Source organism: Phascolarctos cinereus, unplaced genomic scaffold (genome assembly GCF_003287225.1).
Source record: "Phascolarctos cinereus isolate Bilbo 61053 unplaced genomic scaffold, phaCin_HiC Scaffold_5;HRSCAF=322, whole genome shotgun sequence".
NCBI classification, from domain to species: Eukaryota; Metazoa; Chordata; class Mammalia; order Diprotodontia; family Phascolarctidae; genus Phascolarctos; species Phascolarctos cinereus.
In genome coordinates, this window is record NW_027555958.1 from 380,029,178 (window position 1) to 380,051,313 (window position 22,136).

Below are 22,136 nucleotides of genomic sequence, written 5' to 3' on the forward strand. Positions count from 1 at the left end.
TCTTGTGTTCTGGGACGTGGGGGGTGGGGGGTCTGGCAGGCTCCTGAGTTCTCATCCCTGCTTCTGCTGACTATCACCAGAAACACATCCCCTTCCCCTTCTGTTCCTCAATCTCACCTCTTTTACAAGGAGGAGATTCCAGGGAAGGAAAGGCGAAAGGATTATGCCAAAGACCATCCAGTCAACCTCCCTGCTACTGACTATGGCTGACCCTAAGTAAGCTTCCCTGACCAAGGGCAAGAGCCAGGTAGTTCTCACATTCTTGGAGAAAAGAATATTCCACCCGCTCTCTGGATAACCTGACCTGAGGACTCACAATCCTGGCCCGCAGGCAATTTTCTTCCTGAGATTGAACTTCAGTCCTTCCCTTCTGCCACTTCCTCCCGTGGTCTTCAGTCTGCCTGCCCAGAGGTGGTGGGTGCTGGTTACCTTCTGCTCAGGATGTTCCCAGATTCTAAAGCCCTCTCTCCCTTCCTTTTCTTCATCACCCAGATCCCCAGACTTCTCTCTGAGAGATCAAGGTGGCTGCCACAGACAAGCGGGTTCATGATTGAATAAAAAGGCTCATTTTCCAGCCCAGGAGCAGCCTCCCAGGAGCCCCAAACCCAGAACATCAACATTCAAGAGGACCAGAGGCAATGTGTCTGTTATTTTAAAACCGGGTTGTTTATTGTTACATACACACCCCTGACACACACACACATACACACACACATACACACACACAGAGGGGTGTTGCACACCCATTCCTGATGCAGTGATCCGATACAGTACTCAGGAAGGAGGACCTGACGAGACAGAGGAGGCTGGTGAGGGGGGCTGGGGTCACTAGTGACTCTCCAAATAAAAAAAAACATATGGAGACAACACCCCACTACCACAGTGTGACACAGATCCCCCTGCTTCCCAACAGCCCTTGGAAGGATGTATTTTCTCTCTCTAGCTTCTGCCCTGTGATCAGGCCAGCCAGAGCAGGTCAACAATAAGGTCCTAGAGAGCTGGGGCTGGAGACACAGCTGTTGGCCTGGTCTCTCATTCAGCACAGCCCATTTACAGTGGGATGTTTACATAAGAAAAATAAGTGAGTCCTTTAAAGGATTCAGATGGCACTGCAATCCCCAAGATCCTAGATGCCCAATCTCAGGATCTTAACATTCAAGAAGTACTCTATAACCCCAAAGTCTGGTCTTGGAACAGAATTTCTTCTCTCAGCCTAGTCTCCTTCCACTTATTCCCTGATTAAAAATTCCAGCTCCACCACCTCTGTCAGCCTGGTGGGAAGGGAGCAGGCACTACATGAGCACAGAAGTCCCAAAGGGTAGGTGAGGGTCTTTCAGGAGAATGGGCATCACAAGATTCTTTCCCACTCACCTAAACCTCTGAAGGAACCAGTTCATCAGTTCCTCAGGCTGAAGAAGTGCCCATGCAGGCAGACAGAGGTTTAGCATTCCTCTTCCTTCCATTACAAAGCAAACCAGGGACCAGGTCGAGAGCTAGCACCGCTCTGGGCCCCACCTGGGCATCATCCCTCCAGGTAGCCAGGTAGCACTGCTGCCTCAGTCAGCCTGATTTCTAAGCCCAGCTCAAAAGCTAAGCAGACAAACCAGCACACCAGCTCTTCCCATAGGGAGGCCCACCTGAAGAATGATAAAACCTCAGACCTCTCCCAGAGAGAGACCCAGGAAGGACAGTGGGTTGTAGAGGTCCAAGGAAACCAGTAATTATCTCTGACTCCTTAATCTAAAACTCAGTCCTGGACCCCGCCCCTCCCTCCCCAGACACTCACCACTGACACAAACTTGAGGCACCTGCAATACTTCTTAGTGGGGTAAGGATACCAGGAGGAGGATTTCCTAGGAATGCCTCTTCCTGCGATGCTCCCAGGGCAGAGAGAGCAGGCTCATGGCGGAGGGAAAAGAGGAATCTATGGCAAGAGTCAGAGGACTGGAAATTTGGGATCCATAAGATTCTGAGCCCAAAAGGATACATGTGCAGTCACTCATTCCTCCTCCCCTCTCTTCCTGTCTCCTACTTCCTACTTCTATCCCTTGGGAAAAGTTCAGGGGAAGCAGAGGAGAATCCTTGTCTTCTCCTCTCCCCAACCCCAACATTCTGAGTCAGTGTGAATCTACGACATTCTTCCAGAATCCACCAACCCAGCAGTCCTGCCAGGGTCTGGGGAGCAAGCAGAGAGAGAAGAGCTCCCACAGCCACGTGGGACTTATTGCTAACAGAAGACAGTCTGCTCTCCCCTTCCCCCCAGCCCCCGTCTGAATATCTGACTGAAGAAAGGGGCTTCCCTGTTCGTGGACACTAGACCTGCAGTTCTGTATTCCATTTCTTCTCATCTCTTCTCCCACATCAGCCCCAAGCTGGCCTGCTGGTCAACCCCATTCTTCCTTACACTCTCTTTGCCCAGGGCTTGGGGCTTGGATCCCAGAGAGACTGAGCTGGAACCTATTCTGGTGGTGGAAATATTCCTGCTATTTCACTCTCCCCATGCCCCAAGCCTAGGTGAAGCCCTTTGCTCTGTTCTCCTGCCTTCTCCAAAGGTTTCAAGGGCCCTTTAAACCCCCAGGAAGTCCTGAGAGCTGCTTCTGTAGCTATTGCTAATGTAGAAGTTGTCACAGGTGTCAAAATAGGTTGTTAGGTAGAAACACTCTCAAGGCCTAGGAGGCCCTCCCTACAAGGAAGGAAACAGACCAGAGCCTGGGCACACAGCTGTCTCTCCCCTGGGAACCATAGTTCACACTACTCTGTTGGTACCAGTGGCCGTGGCCTGGCCCTTGCTCCAAGGCCAGGGGGACAGGTCAGGTATTGAGAAGATGAAGGGGAAGTTGTTTCCACCCCCTGGGCTTGCTGTCTTCTCTCCCCTGTAGACTGAGAATGACCAACCCATGGGGCCAAGCCTGGCACACAGAGGCCCCAACCAAAGCCTCATGAAACACACAGACAAAAGGAGATGGGGGTCAGAGCTCAAGGATGAGTATATGCTGAGATCCAGGGGCAACTGGAAAGTCACAGACAAGACTGGGGGCTACTGGAAAGGGAACAAGCAAGAGGGGATAGAGCCGGCCAGGCCGGTGAGGCCAAGGAGGAAGCCAGGTGGGGCCGTGGCTAGTCCCGGAAGGCGGAGAGCATGTGTCCGTAGAGATAGTGGGAATGAACTAGGAAAGACAGACACAGAGAGAGAAAGAGAGAATGGGGTTAGAAGGAGCCAGGATGACTCCAGGGAGGTAAAGGGCTACAAATCTTCCCCACCCATTCCACCTCTGAAGGTCAGCTCCCACCTCCCTTAATCCCCAGAGCAAAGCAAGGCAGAAAAGGCAAGAGGATGGCCAGGCAGGGCAGTGTGCATGGACCAGTGCTAGAGAGAAAGGGCCAGACCTGGAGGGCACAAAGCAGTTGTGTGAGGAAGCCAAAACCCAAGATGTAGCATCTCGGCTCCTTGGTATAGTTGGGAGAAGCTCTCCTAGGTGGATATTTGGGGACTGTTTATGCTCAGTGGGCATGGAAGGGGCAAACAAGAAGATAGCTAGTTGTCTGAGGAAGTGTAGGGGGAGGGGTTCGTGCGGGCAGAAGTAGGCATGGCCCCACATGCCCATTCCCAGCCTGGCATAGGGCCTACCCCCACTTACCCCGAGCCACGGGCACACCCCCCGTCAGACCCGGGGTAGGGAAGGTAGGGGGGAGTTCAGCAGGAGTAGGTCCGAACCGTAGAGGTCTCCAGTCTCTGTGACCCTGATGTCCCAGCTGGGAGGAGTCAGAAGCAGCAAGAACACACAGAGCAGGGGTTAGTGCGCCAGATGGGGCGTGGGGACCAAGCACTGGGTAGAGGGGTGAGGGCCAGACCATTAGTTTAGCATTAGCAGGGGGAACTGGGAAGCCAGGGATTGGAAACCAGCCTTCTGAAATGGATGGCAGGACCCAGGGCTCAGATCCCACCACCATCTCTGGTAACCCCTATAGCTGGGCTTCTGAATACCAGGAGGGAGAGGGGTGTCGGGGCAGGTCCTGTGCCCACATGGACACTGACTACAGCCCAGCAGCCAGCTCACCTTCTGGCAGCATCTTCTTTGGCGGAGCCGGTGGGGGCTGCAACGGCCCCAGGGTGGAGACTCGGAAGCTGGTGGGGAGGGTCTCAGCTGAGGTGCTGAGCATCCCTCCATGGGGGTCCCGGGGACGGAAGCGTTTCCTCCACGACGGGGCACGGCGGAACACCTTGTCCTCACCCTGCAAGTTAGAGACATGCATGAACACACTCTTACACACAAAGAATGGGAAGCTTCACTACCCTCGGCCCCTCAGGACCTCAAGCCTCATCTACTCTTGTCTGGATCTACCTTTGAGCCCGGTGGGAACCTTTCAGGGGCCTTTGGATGGGTCCCTTCTCATCTTCTGGGCCTCAATTTCCTCATCTGTACAATGAGTAGGTTCAAGTACCTGATTTCTAACATCCCTTCTAGCTCTGAGGCAGGATGTCTCAGACCTGAGACTCCAAGGAAAAGTGGCTCAGGCCAGTTCTCTGTGAGGGTCCTGCTGCCCTGGTCCAACCACCCCAGTCCAAACTTAGGATCTCCATTCTCTTTACACCCTCCCACCCACCCATATGTCTCCCATCCCTTCCCCCAGGGGAAAAGTGAAGAGCTGGCCTCCCAGACACACCATTCTTGCCTTCGGGTCTTAGGCCTTGGAGAATACACAATCCTTCCCAGGCCCAGCTAAATGGAGACAGTGTTGGGGATCTGGTTTCCTGTGCGTATCCTCTCAGCCGAATCCCCTTGCTATCCAGCTACCAGTGCCATGAGCTAGGTATTCTTCTATGTGCAAGGCCCAGACCACACCTCCCATGGTGTCAGTGCCCCACTTTATCCACAAGAGAACAGAACTGGGGAACCATCCCACTCCCCACCACCTCCCTTTTCTTTTAGTAGGCCTCTTACTTCCTTCATTCTCCCTCTCTGGTTTAATGCTGGGGACTGGACTGGTCAATGGAGTTTTGACAGAGTATAGGTGGTCTTGGCCAACACTAGCCATAAATCAGCTAACCAGAGATGTCACGTGGGTAAAGCACTGGTCCCAGAGTCAGGAAGACCTGAATTCAAATCTTTCTTCAGATATTCACTAGCTACATGACCCTGGGCAAGTCATTTAACCTCTATGTGCCTCGATTTCCTCTTCTGTAAAACGGGGATAATAATAGCACCTACCTCCCGGGGTCGTTGTGAGAATCAAATGAGACAGTATTTGTAAAGCATTTTTCAAACCTCACGCACTATGTAATTGCTAGCTATTGTTATCATTATTGCTGTGGCGGTGTTGTCATCCTCCCCACTGCCTACTCAGTCATCCCTTCAAAGAATTGTCAATGCTGGCCGCCAGAAACAAATACACACTCTTCTTGGGCTCATCCAGGACTTCTCAGGCTATAAATATTCTTCAGCGGTCATTTTTAATCCACCCCCTGACTCTAGACAGGCCTCCCCTTCCCCTACCCCAGACCAAGAGTCACCTCCCCTACTCTTAAACACACACACACACCCAGGCTCAAGAAAAGCTTCCAAAGCTTGTGCCATTTCTACACCTCTGCCCATGGGAGGAACAGTCTCCCAACTCCAGCATCCTCCATCTTCTGAAGGCACTCCCTTCCTCCAAGGCCCAACTCAGGTGCCACTTTCTTGGAACCTTTCCTGAACACACACACACACACACACACACACACACACACAGAGCCTGGGTGAAGTGATTTCTCCCACAAATTTCTCAGAAGTCCTTTGCCTGGATCTCTCCTTTGCTATCACACTTATTTGCGGATATTTTCCCTCCCTTGTTAGATTACAAGTCCCTTCAGGACACGATCTTCGTTATACCTCTCTACGTTCAAAGCCTAGAACAATACCTTGATGTCTGTTAGGTGCTTTACAAAATATTCGTTAAATTGAATCCCTGTGTTCTCTAACAACCCCACCCTGGTAGTGTGATGGACTTTCTGCTACAAACCAGCACTTTATCACAGTGCTTGGCACACATCATTTGCTGAATGACTGACTGCCTGCATTCCCTCATGGACAGTCAGATTCCCTTTGCAGACTGGGAGCCTGGGAAGTAAGCCTCAGACACATTCTAGACAGAAGGAACCTGATCCTTGAGCAGATCCTGGGTGGTTCATTGGGTGACAGACTCCCCCATTTTCAGGCCACCCCTGGATCATAAAGTCTCAGACCAGAGCCTGGGTATCTGTCTTCTCTTCCACAAAGCACTCTTTCTCTAGAATCTCTGCCTTTCCCAGCACTCCTATGTCCCCTGCCAGATGACATCACCAACATCTCCACCCTGGTGTACGGCACCTAGGAAGTTAGCTCCAGTTTCCCCCTGAGTTGACATTCCAGGCAGAGACCAGGATGACTTAAGAGCCAAAAGACACTACAACACAGAGGACAGAAGGAGAACTAAAGCCATGTTTCTGAAGATGAAGACAGAGAGAGGCAAGATATTTGATATCCATTTGACTAGAAAGGTCAACTTTCCTAAATCAGAAACCCACTCCAGGCCCCAAGGCACTGCTATGGAAAAAAACCCAACAAAAAACAAACCTCTCCTCCCACAAATACATGAGAATCTCAATACACCCTTGGGCTAGCTGAGCCAAAAAAAAAAAAGAAAGAAAAAGAAAAACGACTATAGAGGCAGCACAGTGTTGTGGAAAAGCATGCACTGAATTTAGAGTTAAAAGAGTTGGGTTCAAATCCTGGCTTTCTGCTAGTACCACTCACATGACCTTGGGCAAGTTAATTAATCTCTCTGAGCCTCAGCCTCTTCCATAAGATGCAAGGGTTAGCCTAGGTGACCTTTAAAGTCCATCTCACCACTTAGATTCTGTGATTACAGATACATAGGATTGGGTCATGCTCATCTGTCCTTCTTTGATTCCTCCTCCCATCGTGGAGCAAACCCTATGCTCTCAAAGGCTGCCCTCACAGAATACGGGCTGGAGCAAGGCAGACCAAGGTATCGAGACTCTGAGAACAGCACAAGTTCAGCGATAGACTGGGCACTTGTCATCTGAGCATCAGGGTCACTAACTGGGACAAGGTGCACCACCAGAAGACCAACCATCACCAAACCCTAAGCTTCTTCGGCCAGAATTTCTTTAGGCAGGGAGAGGTTGAGCTGTCACTCACGTGGATGAACTCAGGGACCCTCCCTCTACTCACACAGTAATTGCCCTAGTTCAGGGGTGGGGAATACGTGGTCTTCTAGGCCCTTGGGTGCAATCTTTTGACTAAGTCCAGATTTTACAGAACAAATCCTTTTATTAAGGGGATTTGCTCTATGAAGTTTGGATTCAGTCAAAGGGTCACACTTGAGAACCTAGAGGGCCACATGTGGCCTGGAGGGCACAGGTTCCCCCATCCCTGCCCTAATGCATCCCCTTTAACTGAACTACTGAAATAGCTTCCCAACTGTAAACAGTCTCCCTGCCTCAAACTTCTCCCCTTCCAGCCCATCACTCCATGTGGCTGCCAAAGTGATTTTCCTAATGTCACTCCTCTCCTTAAACTCTGGTCAGCTCCTGTTACCTTTAGGATCAAAGAGAAGCCTTTCTGTTTGGCATTTAAAGCCCTCAGTCCCAGCTATTTCAGCCTTTTTCCCTGTTCCTCCCACACAACGTACCCTGTCCCGACTGCGCTTTGGTGATTCTTAGGCCTGAAATGCTCTCCCTCCTCATCTCTAAACTAGGGAATCCCAGATTTCCTCTAAACTCAACTCAAATCAGAACTTCCCTTTGAGGCCCTTCTTTGCCTGCCAGGAGCTAGGGCCTTCCTCCTGCCAAGGCTGCTGACAGCTGCTTTGTATGTGTTTTGCATACGCCTATGTATGTAAAAAGAGAGCAACGGACAGATGGATGGCATGCACGGATGGAGCGGTCTCCCCTGCTACAGTCAGCTCCTCAAGGACAGGCAATGTCCTTGGCCGCTGTCTCCCAACACCTAGCACAATAAGTACTTGAGAAATGCCTGCTGATGCACCGACTGATCTTTGAAGTATGAAGTTAAAGTAGACAAGAACCATTCATCAGGCAGTCTGACAGATTCTACCGCACAGAGGGGAAAGAGAGGGTTTGGAAAAGAAGAAAAAATGAAGCTGATGTGAGACGATGGGAATCAGAGAGCAGGGTGTTTTATCAGGGATGGAGAAGTTATAGTGAGCAGAGGGAAAATAACAATGAACTAACTGAAGGGAGGCAAACATATCAGTCAAGGGACAAATCAAAGGAACTGGCAGGTGATGGGGTAGCATGTCAGGTGGAAAGTGCAGGGAGAGGGCAGGGCAGGCACTATGTCAAGTAAACAGAGAAGTTCAAGGGGATTTTTGTCAGCTGCTCCACACCTCGGGAAGGCTGCAGAATACAAATGGGAAGGAGACCAGGAATCCTAAGACAGGAAGGCACTGGCTTGGACTAGGGGCAGGAGCAAGATTGGAAGCTAGAAAGTGAAACTGGAGATGACTGATGAGTTAAGCCGTGTCAAACTGAACTGAGTAACAGGGTGGTTACCTGAACATGTTAATTGCCTCTTAATTAGTCTCCCTGCCTCAAATTTCTTCCCCAAAATTTAGCAACCTAATCCCTAATATTTAGCCACCCACTTAGAATTTGTACCCTGAGGTCCCCATATATTATAGCAAAATAGTTTTTGGACACAAAGTAGCTCGCTGAGCACATGCCAAGCTGAAGTTACCATAAAGAGAGGGAGGGTCTCAGAGAGAAATACAAAAGAAAAACTACGATCTCAACGGCATGATCTTAGGAAGGGGAAACTCTGATCCTTGAGGGGGCGACGGTGAAGTTACCCTAGGACTGCCCCATTACAACCTCTCCCAAAGGCCACATACCATAACCCAGGGAGACCCAAACGCTTCCCACAAGCAAAATAGAGCATAAGCAACCACTCAGAGTTTGAGGGTTTATTATCCAGGCCTTGATGCCTCTCCCACAGAACTCCAGAATGTCAAGAGCTGGAAGAGGCCTCAGTGGCCATCTGGCCCAATTCATAACTAAACGAGAATCCCTTCTACAGGATACCCATCACACAATCATGGAGCCTTGGCTTAGAAGACCTTCACTGAGAGAGAAGCCACTTCCCCAAGTTGGTTGCCCATTCCACTTTGGGACAGTTCCAATTGTAGGTACTTCTTTCTCTTTGCAGCTTTGACCCAGTGTCCCCAGATCTGCCCTCTGGTCCCAAACAAAACAAGCCTCTTCTCTTTCAAGCCACCACACTGCATATCCTTAGCATCAAAGGGGCTTGTGAAGGCCAAATCCCAACGATGACCAGAACTCCCCAAATGAATTCCAGTTAAGGTTAAGTACTCACATCATCCAGCTTCCGATCTGTCCCCAAGGCCAAGAGGTTGTTAAATTCCCTTTCCATCACTTGGCGGGCCTAGGAATATCAGGAAGAAGAGAGGACAATAGGCGCTACAGCCTTGAGCCCGGTTCTAGACCCCTCCCCGGACTCCCTCAGCCACTCACAAGAGGAGCATGCATTAGATGAGAAGGCGAAGCCTTCATTTTCTCATCTGTAAAAGGAAGATATCACACTTTTACCACCAACCTTACAGAGTTTACAAAGTAAACTTTGTAAAACTTTTAGGGTTATAAATTTAGGGTTGTATAAATTTACTTTGCAAAGATATGTATACACACACGCACACACACATACATATATGTAATATAGAAGTTAGATAAAAGCACTTTGTAAAACTTTTATAACTTTAGGACTATATAAATGTGAAGAGCTATTATCATTGTGTTAAGTGCATTCCTGGGAAGTGTTGCCAGCCTTCATTGAGACTGACTTCACTGGAGACCCTGCTCACTCATGGTATAGTCTGGCAGAATTTATAATAAAAGGTAAGATCATTGAACACATTGGGGGAAAGGCAACATGATTTATATAAGTTAAAAAAAATGCATCTTTAAGCTACTGAGCTTCTTTGAAAGGATTAGTATGTGGACAATGGGTACCCAGTGGGCATAATCCAGACTATAAATTATAGAAGGAGAGACACTGAGACAATTGTTAGGAAAGAGAGTTCTTGTGGGAAGAGCTGTCAGTCATCATAGTCTGTTTCCAAAAGACTCTGGCCCAGTGTGCTTCTATGACCAAAATGGCCACTACATTTCTGGGTACCATCAGCAAATATCACCCTATCCTAGTACAAAGCCAAAGAAAGTTCACTGCTGGAATGCTGTGAATAGTTCTAGTTGCTATATCCCCAGAAAGATACAAACAACACATTTGGAAAAAGTCCAAAGCAGGATGACTAAAATCATCAGGGGGTGGAGATTCTTTGTCCCAAAATGACAGACAAGAGCTGGGAGGAAATATGATCAGAGTTTATAAAATGGTGAAGGGCAAGGGCTAGGCTAAAAATGGGCTTGCTCACCAGACCCGGACTACTCCAGGCTTCTCTCCTCCACCCACCTTAATGCTTAAAATAGATTAACTTTGTGACAAATAAAAGCAAGTGCTACTTCCCACACAGAATTCACTGCCACGTTTTCTGAGGAAAGTCTCTTAACCTCTGCAGGCCTTCATTTTCTCACTTGTAAAATAAGACTGCTGTACTAGATAATCTCTACCATCCCTTCCAGCTCTAAAAACAAAATTGCAAAAGGAAAATGATCCCAAAAGTTATGCAGACCCCCAACATAAACAGATTCAAGGAAGAGTCAAATAATTCTTGGGTGATGTGAGTTATGAAAGAAAAATCAGGAAGACAACCCTAATTTTTGTAGGCCAATCATGCTCTCCCATGCTCGCCCTTAGCACCACTGTCAGGGATAGACCATCAGGGTAGAGAGATCATGGGGATCAAGCCTGAAATTCCGATGGGCTCATGTCTTGGTCTTCCCTCGCTGCCATTGTGGCTCTACCCAGCTTTCTGAGAATAGATTCAAGAGTGATCGAGGATAAAGTAGTATGGAAAAGCCTCCTTAAGGCCACTGAACTGCTTAATTCTAAAGCTAAGATGAGGCTGGGACCACTCAGAGACCCTATGTGAGGGCAAGAAAGGCTTTGTCAGGCATGAATTGGCCCAAAGACTCCATTGAAGAGGTTCTTTTAATGAGGATTAAAATGTGCTTCTATCCATTCCTATCAGTGGCAAACCATGAGCTTCCTAGGTTCTGAAAAAATCCAGTATGTATGAATTTTTGTGTGTGCACATGTATGTGTGTGTAATTTTATTTCCCTTGAGGAAACAAGGTTTCGAATGTTGGCTTGACCTGACAGAAAATGGAAGATAAGGGAGGGAATCCCACCTGGGTGTTCTGCGTGGGAATCTGTAAGACCAGGGCCAACGTGTTGTGGTCAAAGTTCTCATCCAGAGCAAGGAGAGCCCCATGTACGCCGCTCTCATGAAGATTGCTGGCGTAGTCCCGCAGCCCAATGGACTGGATCCAGTGTATCACCTGGTCGTTGGTCCAGACCAGCACATCTGGAGGGGGAAGGATCAAGGGAGAAAGCAGTGGCCCTGCAATCAGCCCAAGCCCCTCAAAGAAGCAAGGTGACATAGTAGAGAAAGCAGGTCAGACGTGGAGTCAGAGGCCCTGTGTGCAAATTCTGGCTCTGTTACTGACTACCAGCATGAGCAAGTAAGTCAGGCCCCCCCCAACAGAATTTTGCTTTCCTCACCAGTAAAACATGGCACAGAGTTTCCCTAGGACCCTAGGAAAGGGGTCTGGGGAGTGCTGTCAGAGCTGGGCCAGTAGTCCTATGCTGTGCCCTTCCCAGGTCCCACTTCCCCGCTCCCCCACCCCCAGCTGCAGGAGTCCTGTGGTAGAAGCCAGCTCACCCTTGATCTCATGCTGGCTCTCCTCTCTTCTCTTCTCCAGCTCCTTTCTGTCGTAATTGAGCCTCTTCAAGCACATGATGCCATACTGCAGGCTGCTCCTGTTGGGCACAAAGCATGGTACTGAGGGCCCAGGGTGGTGGTAGGAGGGAAGAGGAGGCAAGTAACTCTCCCGCTTTCAGCAAGAACTCTATAACCAGGGCGGGGGTAGGGCTAGCTGTGGTATGCACTAGAGGAGGAATTCAAAGTGTCAACTGAACCTTCCCTCGCTAGCTTCCTCCTCTCCCTCCTCTTCCTCCCCTGCCTCTGCAGCCATACTTTCAGCATGGCTGAAACCTGTGCCACGGTGCTCTTCCTCCCCATAATCCCAGTGAGGGCCCCATACACACACACACACACACACACACACACACACACACACACACACCCCATTCTCTCCAACCCCTGGCCACTTGCTTCAGATGAAAATATTGCTACAACTCTTCCTTGCCCACAGCAGTGAAGAAGCCTACCTACCAGCAAGCACATTCATGCTTCCCTGCCCTTCCATTCAACATTCCTACCTGGCTCTCAGCTCTAAACTGGGGCCCTACCCTGAGGCTACCTCCTTCCATACCCCATCCACTCCATCTAGGTAATGTTAAGACCAAGACAACTACAGAATCAGATCATAGGATTAGTGCTGGCAGGGGCCATGGAGATGATATGCTCAACTCCCTCATTTTACAGAAGGGGAAAATTTGAGGCTCTGAGAGAAGTGATTTGTCTAAAGTCAAGTGGCAGAAGAGCTGGGTTTTGAACCCAAGTCTGATGGTCCTTCTACTACACCAGAATTCAGAGACTATCAAAGAAGGAAGAGATCGCAGAGATGATCTACTCTAACCCCTTTACAAGTAAGGAAACTGAAGCCCAGGGAGATGAACCATGAGTGCTCTTTCTACGACCATAAATGCAATGACCACTGCCTCCATAACAACCCCTATCAAGAGAAGGCAGGGGAGAGGGGAAGAGAGGAGAAAAGAGTCCCCTATTTCATAGGATCATAGATTTAGAGCTAGAAAGGAGGACCTTGGAAATCCAGTCTAAAATCTTCATTTTACAGAAGAGGAAATGTGATTTATACAAGGTCACACAAGGAGTGCCCAGCAGAGCCAGGGCCCCTTCGCAGCCTTAGATCACCTAAGCTTCAACCTCCAGGCAGGAGAAGATGATTCTGGGTGTGTACTTGGTGAGCACTCTCATACTAAACAAAGGGTAGGTTAGAGTCACAAGGAGAACCAGCTAAAGGGGCCATAAGGCTTAAAGCAAAACAAAGAATGTCAGAGGGACCACAGGCAGCCCCTTAGCCTGAGCCTCTCATTTAGAGAGCAGGAAATTGAGGCCCAGAGAGGGGAAGGGACTCGTTCAAATTCATACACTGAGCAAGAACCAGAATGAGAACTATACGTCCTGAGGCCTGGTCCTGGGTTCTCTCCACTCACTACCTCCGTTTCTCTTTGTAGACACCCACCCAAGCATCCAGGACATCATGAGCAGAGCCCTTCACTGCTGGAGCAGACTGCGCTGGTCATGATCCCTGGGGCAGTGGGGGAACTGGCCATGTGCCCAGCTAGTTAATGCTCCAGGACACATGGCCCAGGTCACCCATGCCCTTCCTGACTCCCCAGGAAAGAGTCATGAGGAACCACGTTGGCTGGGCCACAGAGCTGTCAGGGTGCAATGAAGGAGCTGGCTCCAGAGCCTGCCTCACAAGGCTGTGATGAGAAAAATGCTTTATAAACCTTGAAACACTAGATCAACAAGAGCTGGGAGAAGGAGTTATGATCATAACGAACCATGTACATTAAGGTGGGTGTGGGATGGAATAACCTCCAAGTGAATAGGCTCATTAAGAGAGGGGGAAGCCAGCTGGTTAAGAAGTCGCTTTATTGTTGTTGTTATTGTTAATCAGTTACTGATTATTAGCTAATTACTGATAAATATTTATTGGCTATTACTATTAAGGGATGGAAAGCCAGCTGGGAAATAATAATATTAAATTCGTATTAATTATTAACTTAATAGCTAATTAAGTTATTATTATGTGAAGGAAAGACAGCTGGAGGAGAATCAGGCTCTTGATTTCCCTAGACTTTTGTTAGTGACAGTTAGAGACTACTTCTGAAAGGAGAGGAAAATAAACAACAGTCACCTGGAGGTGGCATATATTGCCTATTACTATGCTAATAGTGTGGGGGATACTGCTGGGTAAGGTGTGAGGGAAGGAAGGAGGGAGGGAGAAAGGGAGGAAGGAAGAAAGGAGGGAAGGAGGCAAGGATGGAGACAGGGAAAGAGAGAAGGAAAGAAATGAGGAAGGGAGGAAGAGAGGGAGGGAGAGAAAGAAGAGAAGAAAGAGAGATAGGGAGGGAGGGAGGTCATTGCGGTGACTTTTTGTTAAATGAAGAGAAAAGAACAGAAGGAAGGCCAGAAAGAAGACTAGAAAGTAGGACAGCTTTCAAAGCTATAAGTGACTCTTCCTATATATTGTTTAAGTAAGAAAGCTGCACATTATAAAGATCTGCATTTTATGTACAATCCTCTTTTTTCTGTCCTAATATGTATATGCAAATGCCCATTGTTTGGTGTTTATATTAGTTAAAATTGATTTTTTAAAAAGAGCTGGGAAAGGTCTTTATATTCAGATGGTATATACTGTACTACCCCCTCATCTTACTGAGACCCAGAAGAAATATCTGTGTTTGCATTATCTCTGTGATTCCTTAATTGAGACAAGCCCTCCTTTTTTTTTTTTTGCTTTGAATCATGAGATAGATTTTCCTCTAATTTTGTTATTGCATTTCTCCTCTCCCCCTCCTTCTTCTTCCCAGCCTTCCTATCAGACCATTCCATATGTGTGGAACCACTTCCCTTCACAGAAACCGCAACTTGTAACCTCCTTTAATAGCAGATCAAGTCTACCTCCTCCAGAGGGCTTCCATAATTCATTCAACCATTTTACAATCCACCACCATAAATTCACTGCCATCAGCACTCAAAAATTCTTCCTCTTTTGCAGATCACACTGTCCAATTATATCATCCTCTCCCCAACAAACAAGAAAATCTGTGTAAAGCACTATATGTAAAGGTTATCTATGATCATTGTTATTCTAACCGTAACCCTCATTACAGCCACTGACAAACCTCCAGAACACTCCCCTGCCTTTTCCAATAACTTTAGCACTTGGCTCAGTCTTCCTCTCTGACCCATCACTTGCTAGCCAACTCAGGGACTTCAATGTTCACACTGCTGACTCTTCTAACACCTCGATCTCTCAGTTCCTCAATCTCCACTCTACTGTAGCCCTTGTAGGAGTAATCACACCACCACAGATCTCAGCAACACCAAAACCTACCCCACCTCCAAGATTCTGAACTCAGAAATTTCCCCCTATGAACATCATCTCTTGTCCTTTTGCCTCGTTCCTCCTGAACCATCATGAACTCTGACCCCTCCCTCTTCTCCCAGTCCTTTCACAACTGTTCTGGCTTCTCTTTCTTCCTTTCTGCAGCCTTCAGGTTGGACTGTGGGACCACTGGGGACCCTCTAAACTCTGAGATTCTATAAATTTTGTCCCTATGGTCAGCCATTTCAATTATGCACTCTCCAGCACCTTCAAGTCTCTGACCTTCTCTGGCTTTCTTATGTTTCCATGCTGGTAATCCCCAGTCTGCATAACCCCCACTATCTGCCATCTCTGATTCTACTCAAGAGAAATGGAATATGGCAGGAGCAAATCATACGACTGTAAACTGAGCCCCACATTAACTTACACCATCTAACTTCAACTTGGTCATCACTACTCTTCAGAAATCCAGTATTACTGACTCCTTATTACATCCCCAAAGCAACTATTAAATACAACCTTCTCTTCTCAAACCCCCAAAACTGACCTGTTTCAATAGACCTCACCTCTTGCTTTGCTGAGAATACTGAGACCATCCTTTCTGGGATTCCTAATGTCCTCTCCTCCACAAGAAGAAGCATGGCACAGTGGGAAAAGCCCTGTCTCTGGTGTCATAGGAGCTAGGCTCAAATCCAGCCTCATCTATTTACTAGCTCTATGACCATGGATAAGTCACTTAACCTCAGACTGCCTCCATTTCCTCATCTGTGAAATTGGGATAATAATAGCATCTACCTCCCAGAGTTTCTATGAGGATCAAATAAGATAAATATTGGTAAAGTAATTCACAAACCTTAATGTGCTATGTAAATACTAACTATGATTACAATTATTATTATTAAGGCTTGCAAAGTACAAACTCATCACGTTTAGTTCTCTCACCAAGCTTGTCAGGTAAATCTTATAGCTATTATTGTCCAGTTTTACAGATGAAATAACTTAAGCTTGCCCAGACTCACCCAACTATTAAATATCGGGTGGGATTTGAACCCAGGTCTTTCTGACTCCAAGGCCAGCACTTTCTTTATAAACCAGACCAAGCTTCCTCTCAATGCACATATCAAGCACTTTAAAAAAAGAGTATAATGGAAAAAAAATAAGAAAAATGAGTATGATAGAAAGAATACTGGCTCTGTACCTTGTTCAGATCCCACCTCTGCCCTCAATCTTCTGACACTCAGTGCTTATGGAAGAGAGGCCTTTTCCTAGCCCCATCACACACCCACAATCCTCTGGGGGCCCGCGTATTTCCAGCCTGCGTCTGTCTTTTCTCCCTACATCACCTCACAAACTCCTTATGGAAAAGGGCTATGGCTGGGCAGCACAGGAGAGTGAGGAGTAGTCAGGACACCTGGGTTCTAGCCCTGATTCTATAACTGAATTCCTGTGTGCACTGGGGCAAGCCATTTAAACTCCCAGGGACTGATTTTCTGATTTGCTAAATGGGAGTAACAGTCCCTGTCCAACCCATCTCCAAGGGGTATTGTGACAAACAAGCAACAGAGGTGAAAGCACTTTGGAAAGGCCACAGCGCTGTAGGAGGGTGGGAGTATTTATTTAACTAATACTCTAAGAGTCAAGTCCAAGGTTCTTTCCCCTGGGCAGAAGGAAAGGGTCCAAATAAAACCTTGTGATTGGACTGAGAGACTCCTTCCCCCACTTCCAGTTGTGTGGGCAGAAGGTGAATGTGTCCCATCAGCAGAACAGGAAAGGAGAAGTGTTCAGCTCCCCCCACCCTCCCTATCAGTTACTGGACTGGGGAGCGAAGGGAACAGGTGCTGAGGGTCTGGCAGACTCCCTCCAGGAGACAAAGGATGCACCCTACAGCCCTGACTGGAGGTGGAAGGAAGCCGTGCTTCTGAGCTGGCCTTCATCCAGGCACCCCAGGAGAGAAGGCAGCAGGCCCCGGGGAACAGAAGTCAGCTCAGTTCTGGTACCAGCGCTGGTGCCACCAACATGCTGTGTGACCCTGGATGACTCCCTTCACCTCTGGGCCTCAGTTTCCTCACTTACAAAACAAGGGAGCCAGAAGAGATGATCTTTAGGGTCTAGCTCTGACCCGATATGATCGATGAACTATGATCTAGGAATCAAGAAAACCTCTCAAGACAAATACACAAGGCAAAGAGAGAGATGAGCTTTAGAGAAATTTCCCCATTCCTTCCATCGACTCTGGACGTGACAGACTCCGGCCCTGGCTTCAGACAAGAGCCCACAAGTTCCCTGAAGCACACTATTGCTCCAATGAGCCATACATTCGTATGAAAAAAAAAATCTGGGAATCAAAGTGTTGAAGGATTCAATACCATCCTTCCCTGAAGGGGCTCCAAGCTTAGAGAAAGGCCTGGGGGAGCCTCCCCTAGAGGGCCATGATATAGTGATGGTTAATTAAGAACATTTCTACTTTACTTGGGCTTGATTTAGGCAGTGGATTCAGTTTGTGAATCCTCAATTCAAGAAAAGATAGAGTCAGGAGAAAAGTAATGAGATTCAGCCCTGAAAGAACCAGCTGAAAAAGAGCTGGAGAAGGAACTGCTGAAGGGAAGTGATTCTTCAATTTCTTCAACATTTAAGAGTCAAAGGAAACTGGACTTAAAACCATGGAATCTCAAAGTTGGGAGGGAAACCCTTCCGGCACATAGTCCCTATCAAACCTCCAGGACAAATACTGAATCCTCTGTTTAGTCTTTGACAGCCTTCACAATCTGGTTCTCCCTATGATTTCCCTCCTCTCCAAGGACTCTGTGAAGCAGACACTGGCATCCTAGCCATTCCCTTCATAACATCCCCTCTCCTGCCTCCACACCTTTGCACTGGCTGTGCTCACTGCCTGAAATGTTTTCCCTCTCACCTCTGTTCTCAGTTATTCTTCCTCTAAGACTCCACTTGAATCCCACCTTCTGGGGAAGGCCCTTCCCGGCCCACCCCACCCTCACTACTAGTATCTTCCCTCTGAGATCACCTTCCATTCACACTATGTCTCACTTGCCCATATTTATTTGCATGTTGTCTCCCCCATTAGAATGGGAGCTCTTTGAGGGCAAGGACCATATTTCTGCCTTTCTTTAAATCCCCAGCACCTAGCAAAGTGGCTGGCATGTTTCACAAATGCTTGTTGATTAGTTCATTGAACCCAGAGGTCATTGAACCCAACTTCTCAGACAAAAGATGGCTCCCCTCTATGGCATCCCTGTCTAGTGGTTATCCAGGCTCTTCCCTGGAAGATGTGATGAGGGATAGGGATGACCCTCACCTTAAAACTACAATGAGAGAAACTAAGGGTCAACACAAAAGAAGGACTTCCTAAGTGTGAAGGCTTAGAGACGCTGCATTGGAATAGAATACTGGGTGAGGCAGTGACATCTTGTTTCCTATAGCAAGGCAGCCCACAACCAAATCCGAGGGAGGCACCATCCTATCCAGAGAAAAGGGGTTTGGCAAAATGACCGTGGGTTCCTGGCCCCAGCTTACCGATGGAAGCTGTCCACCATCTTCAGATGGACTCGAAGGTCCTTCTTAGTGAGATGGTCCAGCATACGGGCATCCACCAAGCACTCCATGAAGTAGCTGCGGTACTGGGGGAGCCCCAGGCTGGGGAGCCACTCGTTCCCAATCCACTCATGGTTCATGTCCCCATAGGCCAGGGTCTGCCGGAGCAAAAGAGTGAGGGACGGAGCCATCTGTAGCACTCACATTTGGTTAGAATTGTTAATCCAACTTCTACCCAGGAAGGAGTACAGAGGTTTTCATCATTGACTTCCCTCTATAGTTTTTTATGGTTGGACTAGGGTTGAGGGGGTGAGAAGGATGATTGAAAATTGGATCTATCTTCAATGATGTAAGCTGATGGTCATTTGTCATTCAGCTCCCTCCCTTCTCTTTGGCCCAGGCTGATGACAGTCAACTGGATGTTCAATGAGAAAACACAATATGGCCCTCCAAGTATTTAAGTCACTTACTGTGAATCACTGAGAGCTGATAATATGTAACCACAGAGTCAACTCTCCATTGTCTTAAGACTGGCCATTTGGTGTGTGGGGCACCACTTGGGCCTTTGCTCTCTAACTACTGGCCATTTCTTGGCTGCTCAGTACTTTTTCCAGGCAGGGTGAGGGACAGGAGAGACTGCCCCCAGCCTGTCTACATCTCGTTTCTCCTCTCCAGGGAAGGAGATTCAGCTCTAAGGCTGATGTGACTGGAGCTCAGAGGAAGAGCCTGGAGCCAGCTCACTCCAGCATCGCCATGCCAGGTGTCCTGGCACTCCTGAGGGAGCCAGTCTCTGGATGCTTTCTCTAGGAGGCAAGACTAAGAGTAGTATGAGAGGCAGACCTTGAGAATGCAACACGTAAAGGAGATTTAATGCCACTTTTAAAAAATGCACATTTTTCAATGGCAGAAAATTCTGCTCCCCGTGGCCTTTAGGGCATTTATTTTGTGATAAGTTACTTATGTAGATGGGAAAGGCTCAATGCTTCAATGAACAGCAAAAGGCAGTGAACAGTTTTTAAACCTTGCCTTGGATGCATAAATGCCTAGTTATGGCTCTTCTGGGGAATGAAACCAGAAATGAAAACTTAAGTCCGAGGGGAGCAGACCCCAACTAGAAGGGCTGCAGAGAGAACTCCCGGGGCCTTCACATCCTGCATGTGAATCCGCAGGGGATCTTACCTGAGCCCAACTGCCCTCCTCACTGTCCTAGCAGGAGCAAGTGCAGCATGTCAGGAGAAACAGCCTGGGTCAATTAACGCACAACCTTTACCTGCGTAGACCACCCCCCCTTGAAGGGGCAGAGGGAGGAGGTCACCTCAGCTGAACTGGGGGCAAAGGGAGACTAGTGGGCCTTGAGGTTCTCAGATGAAAAGAGTAAGCAGTAAAGTGGATGGGGGTATCTTATTTGGAAAAGTGTGTCTCATACACACACCACACACACACACACACACACACACACACACACACACACACTCACCCATGTGCTAGGTCCTTGGATTTGTCCTAAAACATGACAGTAAGAATGTAAGAATGTAAAGGTGCCCCGGACCCTCTCTTTGCCATACCCTTGCTCATGGTCCATGATCCAATGTAAGGACCTATGCCTACGGTATGGGGCCCTTCTGGCATCAGAGCCCAGCAGAGCCTGAGGTAAGCCCTTTCCAGTTTATCTCCACTCCAGGCCCAGCTTGGCATGGGTGTCTCTTGGGGCACCTGCAGCCCAGGATAGAGCTCATGAGCTCTCCCTATAGGGCACTGATGGAGAAGCAAGCCCTGTCCCTTATCCCATTCCTCTCTACTTCAAAGACGGAAGAATTCTCCCAGGTCTAAGCTTCATAAGTTTCAGTGCCCTCTGAGCCCCTAGAACCCCAGAAGTCACCCCCCTGACTCTGACTCCTAAGCTGAGGGTGGAGGGGTAAAACTCACTGTTTTTGTGGATGTTGCCAGTGTCTCCATTTCCTCATGGGTGACCCAGACATTTCCAGAGGACTGCAAGTAATGGAAGGAAATAAGTTGTGAAGGAAAAGGGGACCCTGGTAAGACAATCAGGTCCCAGAAAGCAGAGCCTGGGGCAGAGAGAAGCCAATAATGCCACTGTGCTTCCCCGCCAAGGGGCCTTCCAGAACCAACCAGCCCAAACCACTTAATTTCCTGTCCTCCCGGACACTGCACACTGAAGGAGGAAAACACCTGGATTTTCAAAATGCTCAGGATAAACTCATTCACTGCAAAACTTCAGAGGGAAAAAAGGAGCTCACTGCTTGGCCAATTACATTTCCCCATCACTAGCCTTAAGCCCCTCTAGAGGAAAACCAAAGTGTCTTCCCCAAAGGATTCAGTGCTTCGATGGTGGGTGATGGGTAAGAATCCTTACAGATTTGTCTCCTCAAAAAGAAAAGCAGAACAGAAGCTAGAGTCCTGTACAAACACCAAGGGAGGTGGGAAAAATAACAACAGCAAAAAGAGCTTTCCTAAAGGTCAAACAACCACACAGGTGAGCATGGGAAAGGTTTTTTCCTTTTTTTTAAAAGAGAACAGGGTGGCCTCCAGTCACTCCAATTTCTTCTATTCCTTTCTTCCCCTTCAAACTCCCCTACCACAGCCCATTCTAGGATGGGCCATGCTATTTGCTAGGAAGGAAGGGAGATCCCAGATTAGGGCTAGAAGAAACCTTGGAGGTCTTCTGGTCCAAAAACTTCACTTTTGCAGATGAGGAAACTGAGGCCCAGAGTGGTTGTCACTTGCTCGAGGTCACTGGCTGTGAGGGGCACCAAGGATACCAGCTCAACATACTACCCAAGAAAACCAAAATGAGGCAAGCAAGGCCCCCGGGTGTGGGGATTTCCAGCCTGGCAGGATCTTCCTAGCATTAAAGCCAGTGACAAAGACCAGGAGCAATCTTAGAAGAACCCCCCTAGAAGTCCCTGGGGTGGAAAGGACACCTGCTCACCGTCCTGGAGGTGGGTGGGGCTGAAGGACTGGTCAGCGACACCATCTCCTGGATGGCCAGCCGAAGCTTGAGCCGGTGCAGGGCGTTGCTGATGCCGATCTCCCGCTGGATCTCCGTGTCTGAGAGAGCCGACATGATGGCGCCACTCTTGACATTGGCTCGGCAGGCAGCCACATACCAGGCTGGCATGCCCACCCACAGCTGCCAACAGAAAAGAGGGTGGGTTGGCTCCTAGACACTCCATTTCCCTTCCTTTCCCAAAAACCATGAATCACTGAGGGGTAACTAACCATCAGGCTTCCTGCCTTCCTCTCCAGAAACCCACCCCATAGGAACTGAAGCAACCTGGAGGTCAGGGAATCTGAGAGCAAGAAGGGTCCTTAGAGTCCATCC

At 48.4% G+C, this 22,136-nt stretch overlaps 1 protein-coding gene across 1 annotated transcript in view; it reads right to left on the reverse strand.

The window, feature by feature from the left end:
• Positions 1–643: 643 nt before the first annotated feature.
• The window catches only part of PPFIA4 (PPFI scaffold protein A4), a 67,432-nt gene continuing 45,939 nt past the window's right edge, over positions 644–22,136 (reverse strand). The window contains 9 exon segments of the mRNA XM_021003151.2: positions 644–3,167; positions 4,059–4,233; positions 9,378–9,446; positions 11,330–11,505; positions 11,863–11,960; positions 18,776–18,951; positions 19,973–19,999; positions 20,720–20,782; positions 21,744–21,944. Coding sequence (XP_020858810.1) covers positions 3,118–3,167; positions 4,059–4,233; positions 9,378–9,446; positions 11,330–11,505; positions 11,863–11,960; positions 18,776–18,951; positions 19,973–19,999; positions 20,720–20,782; positions 21,744–21,944 — 1,035 coding nt within the window. The 3' untranslated portion in view covers positions 644–3,117.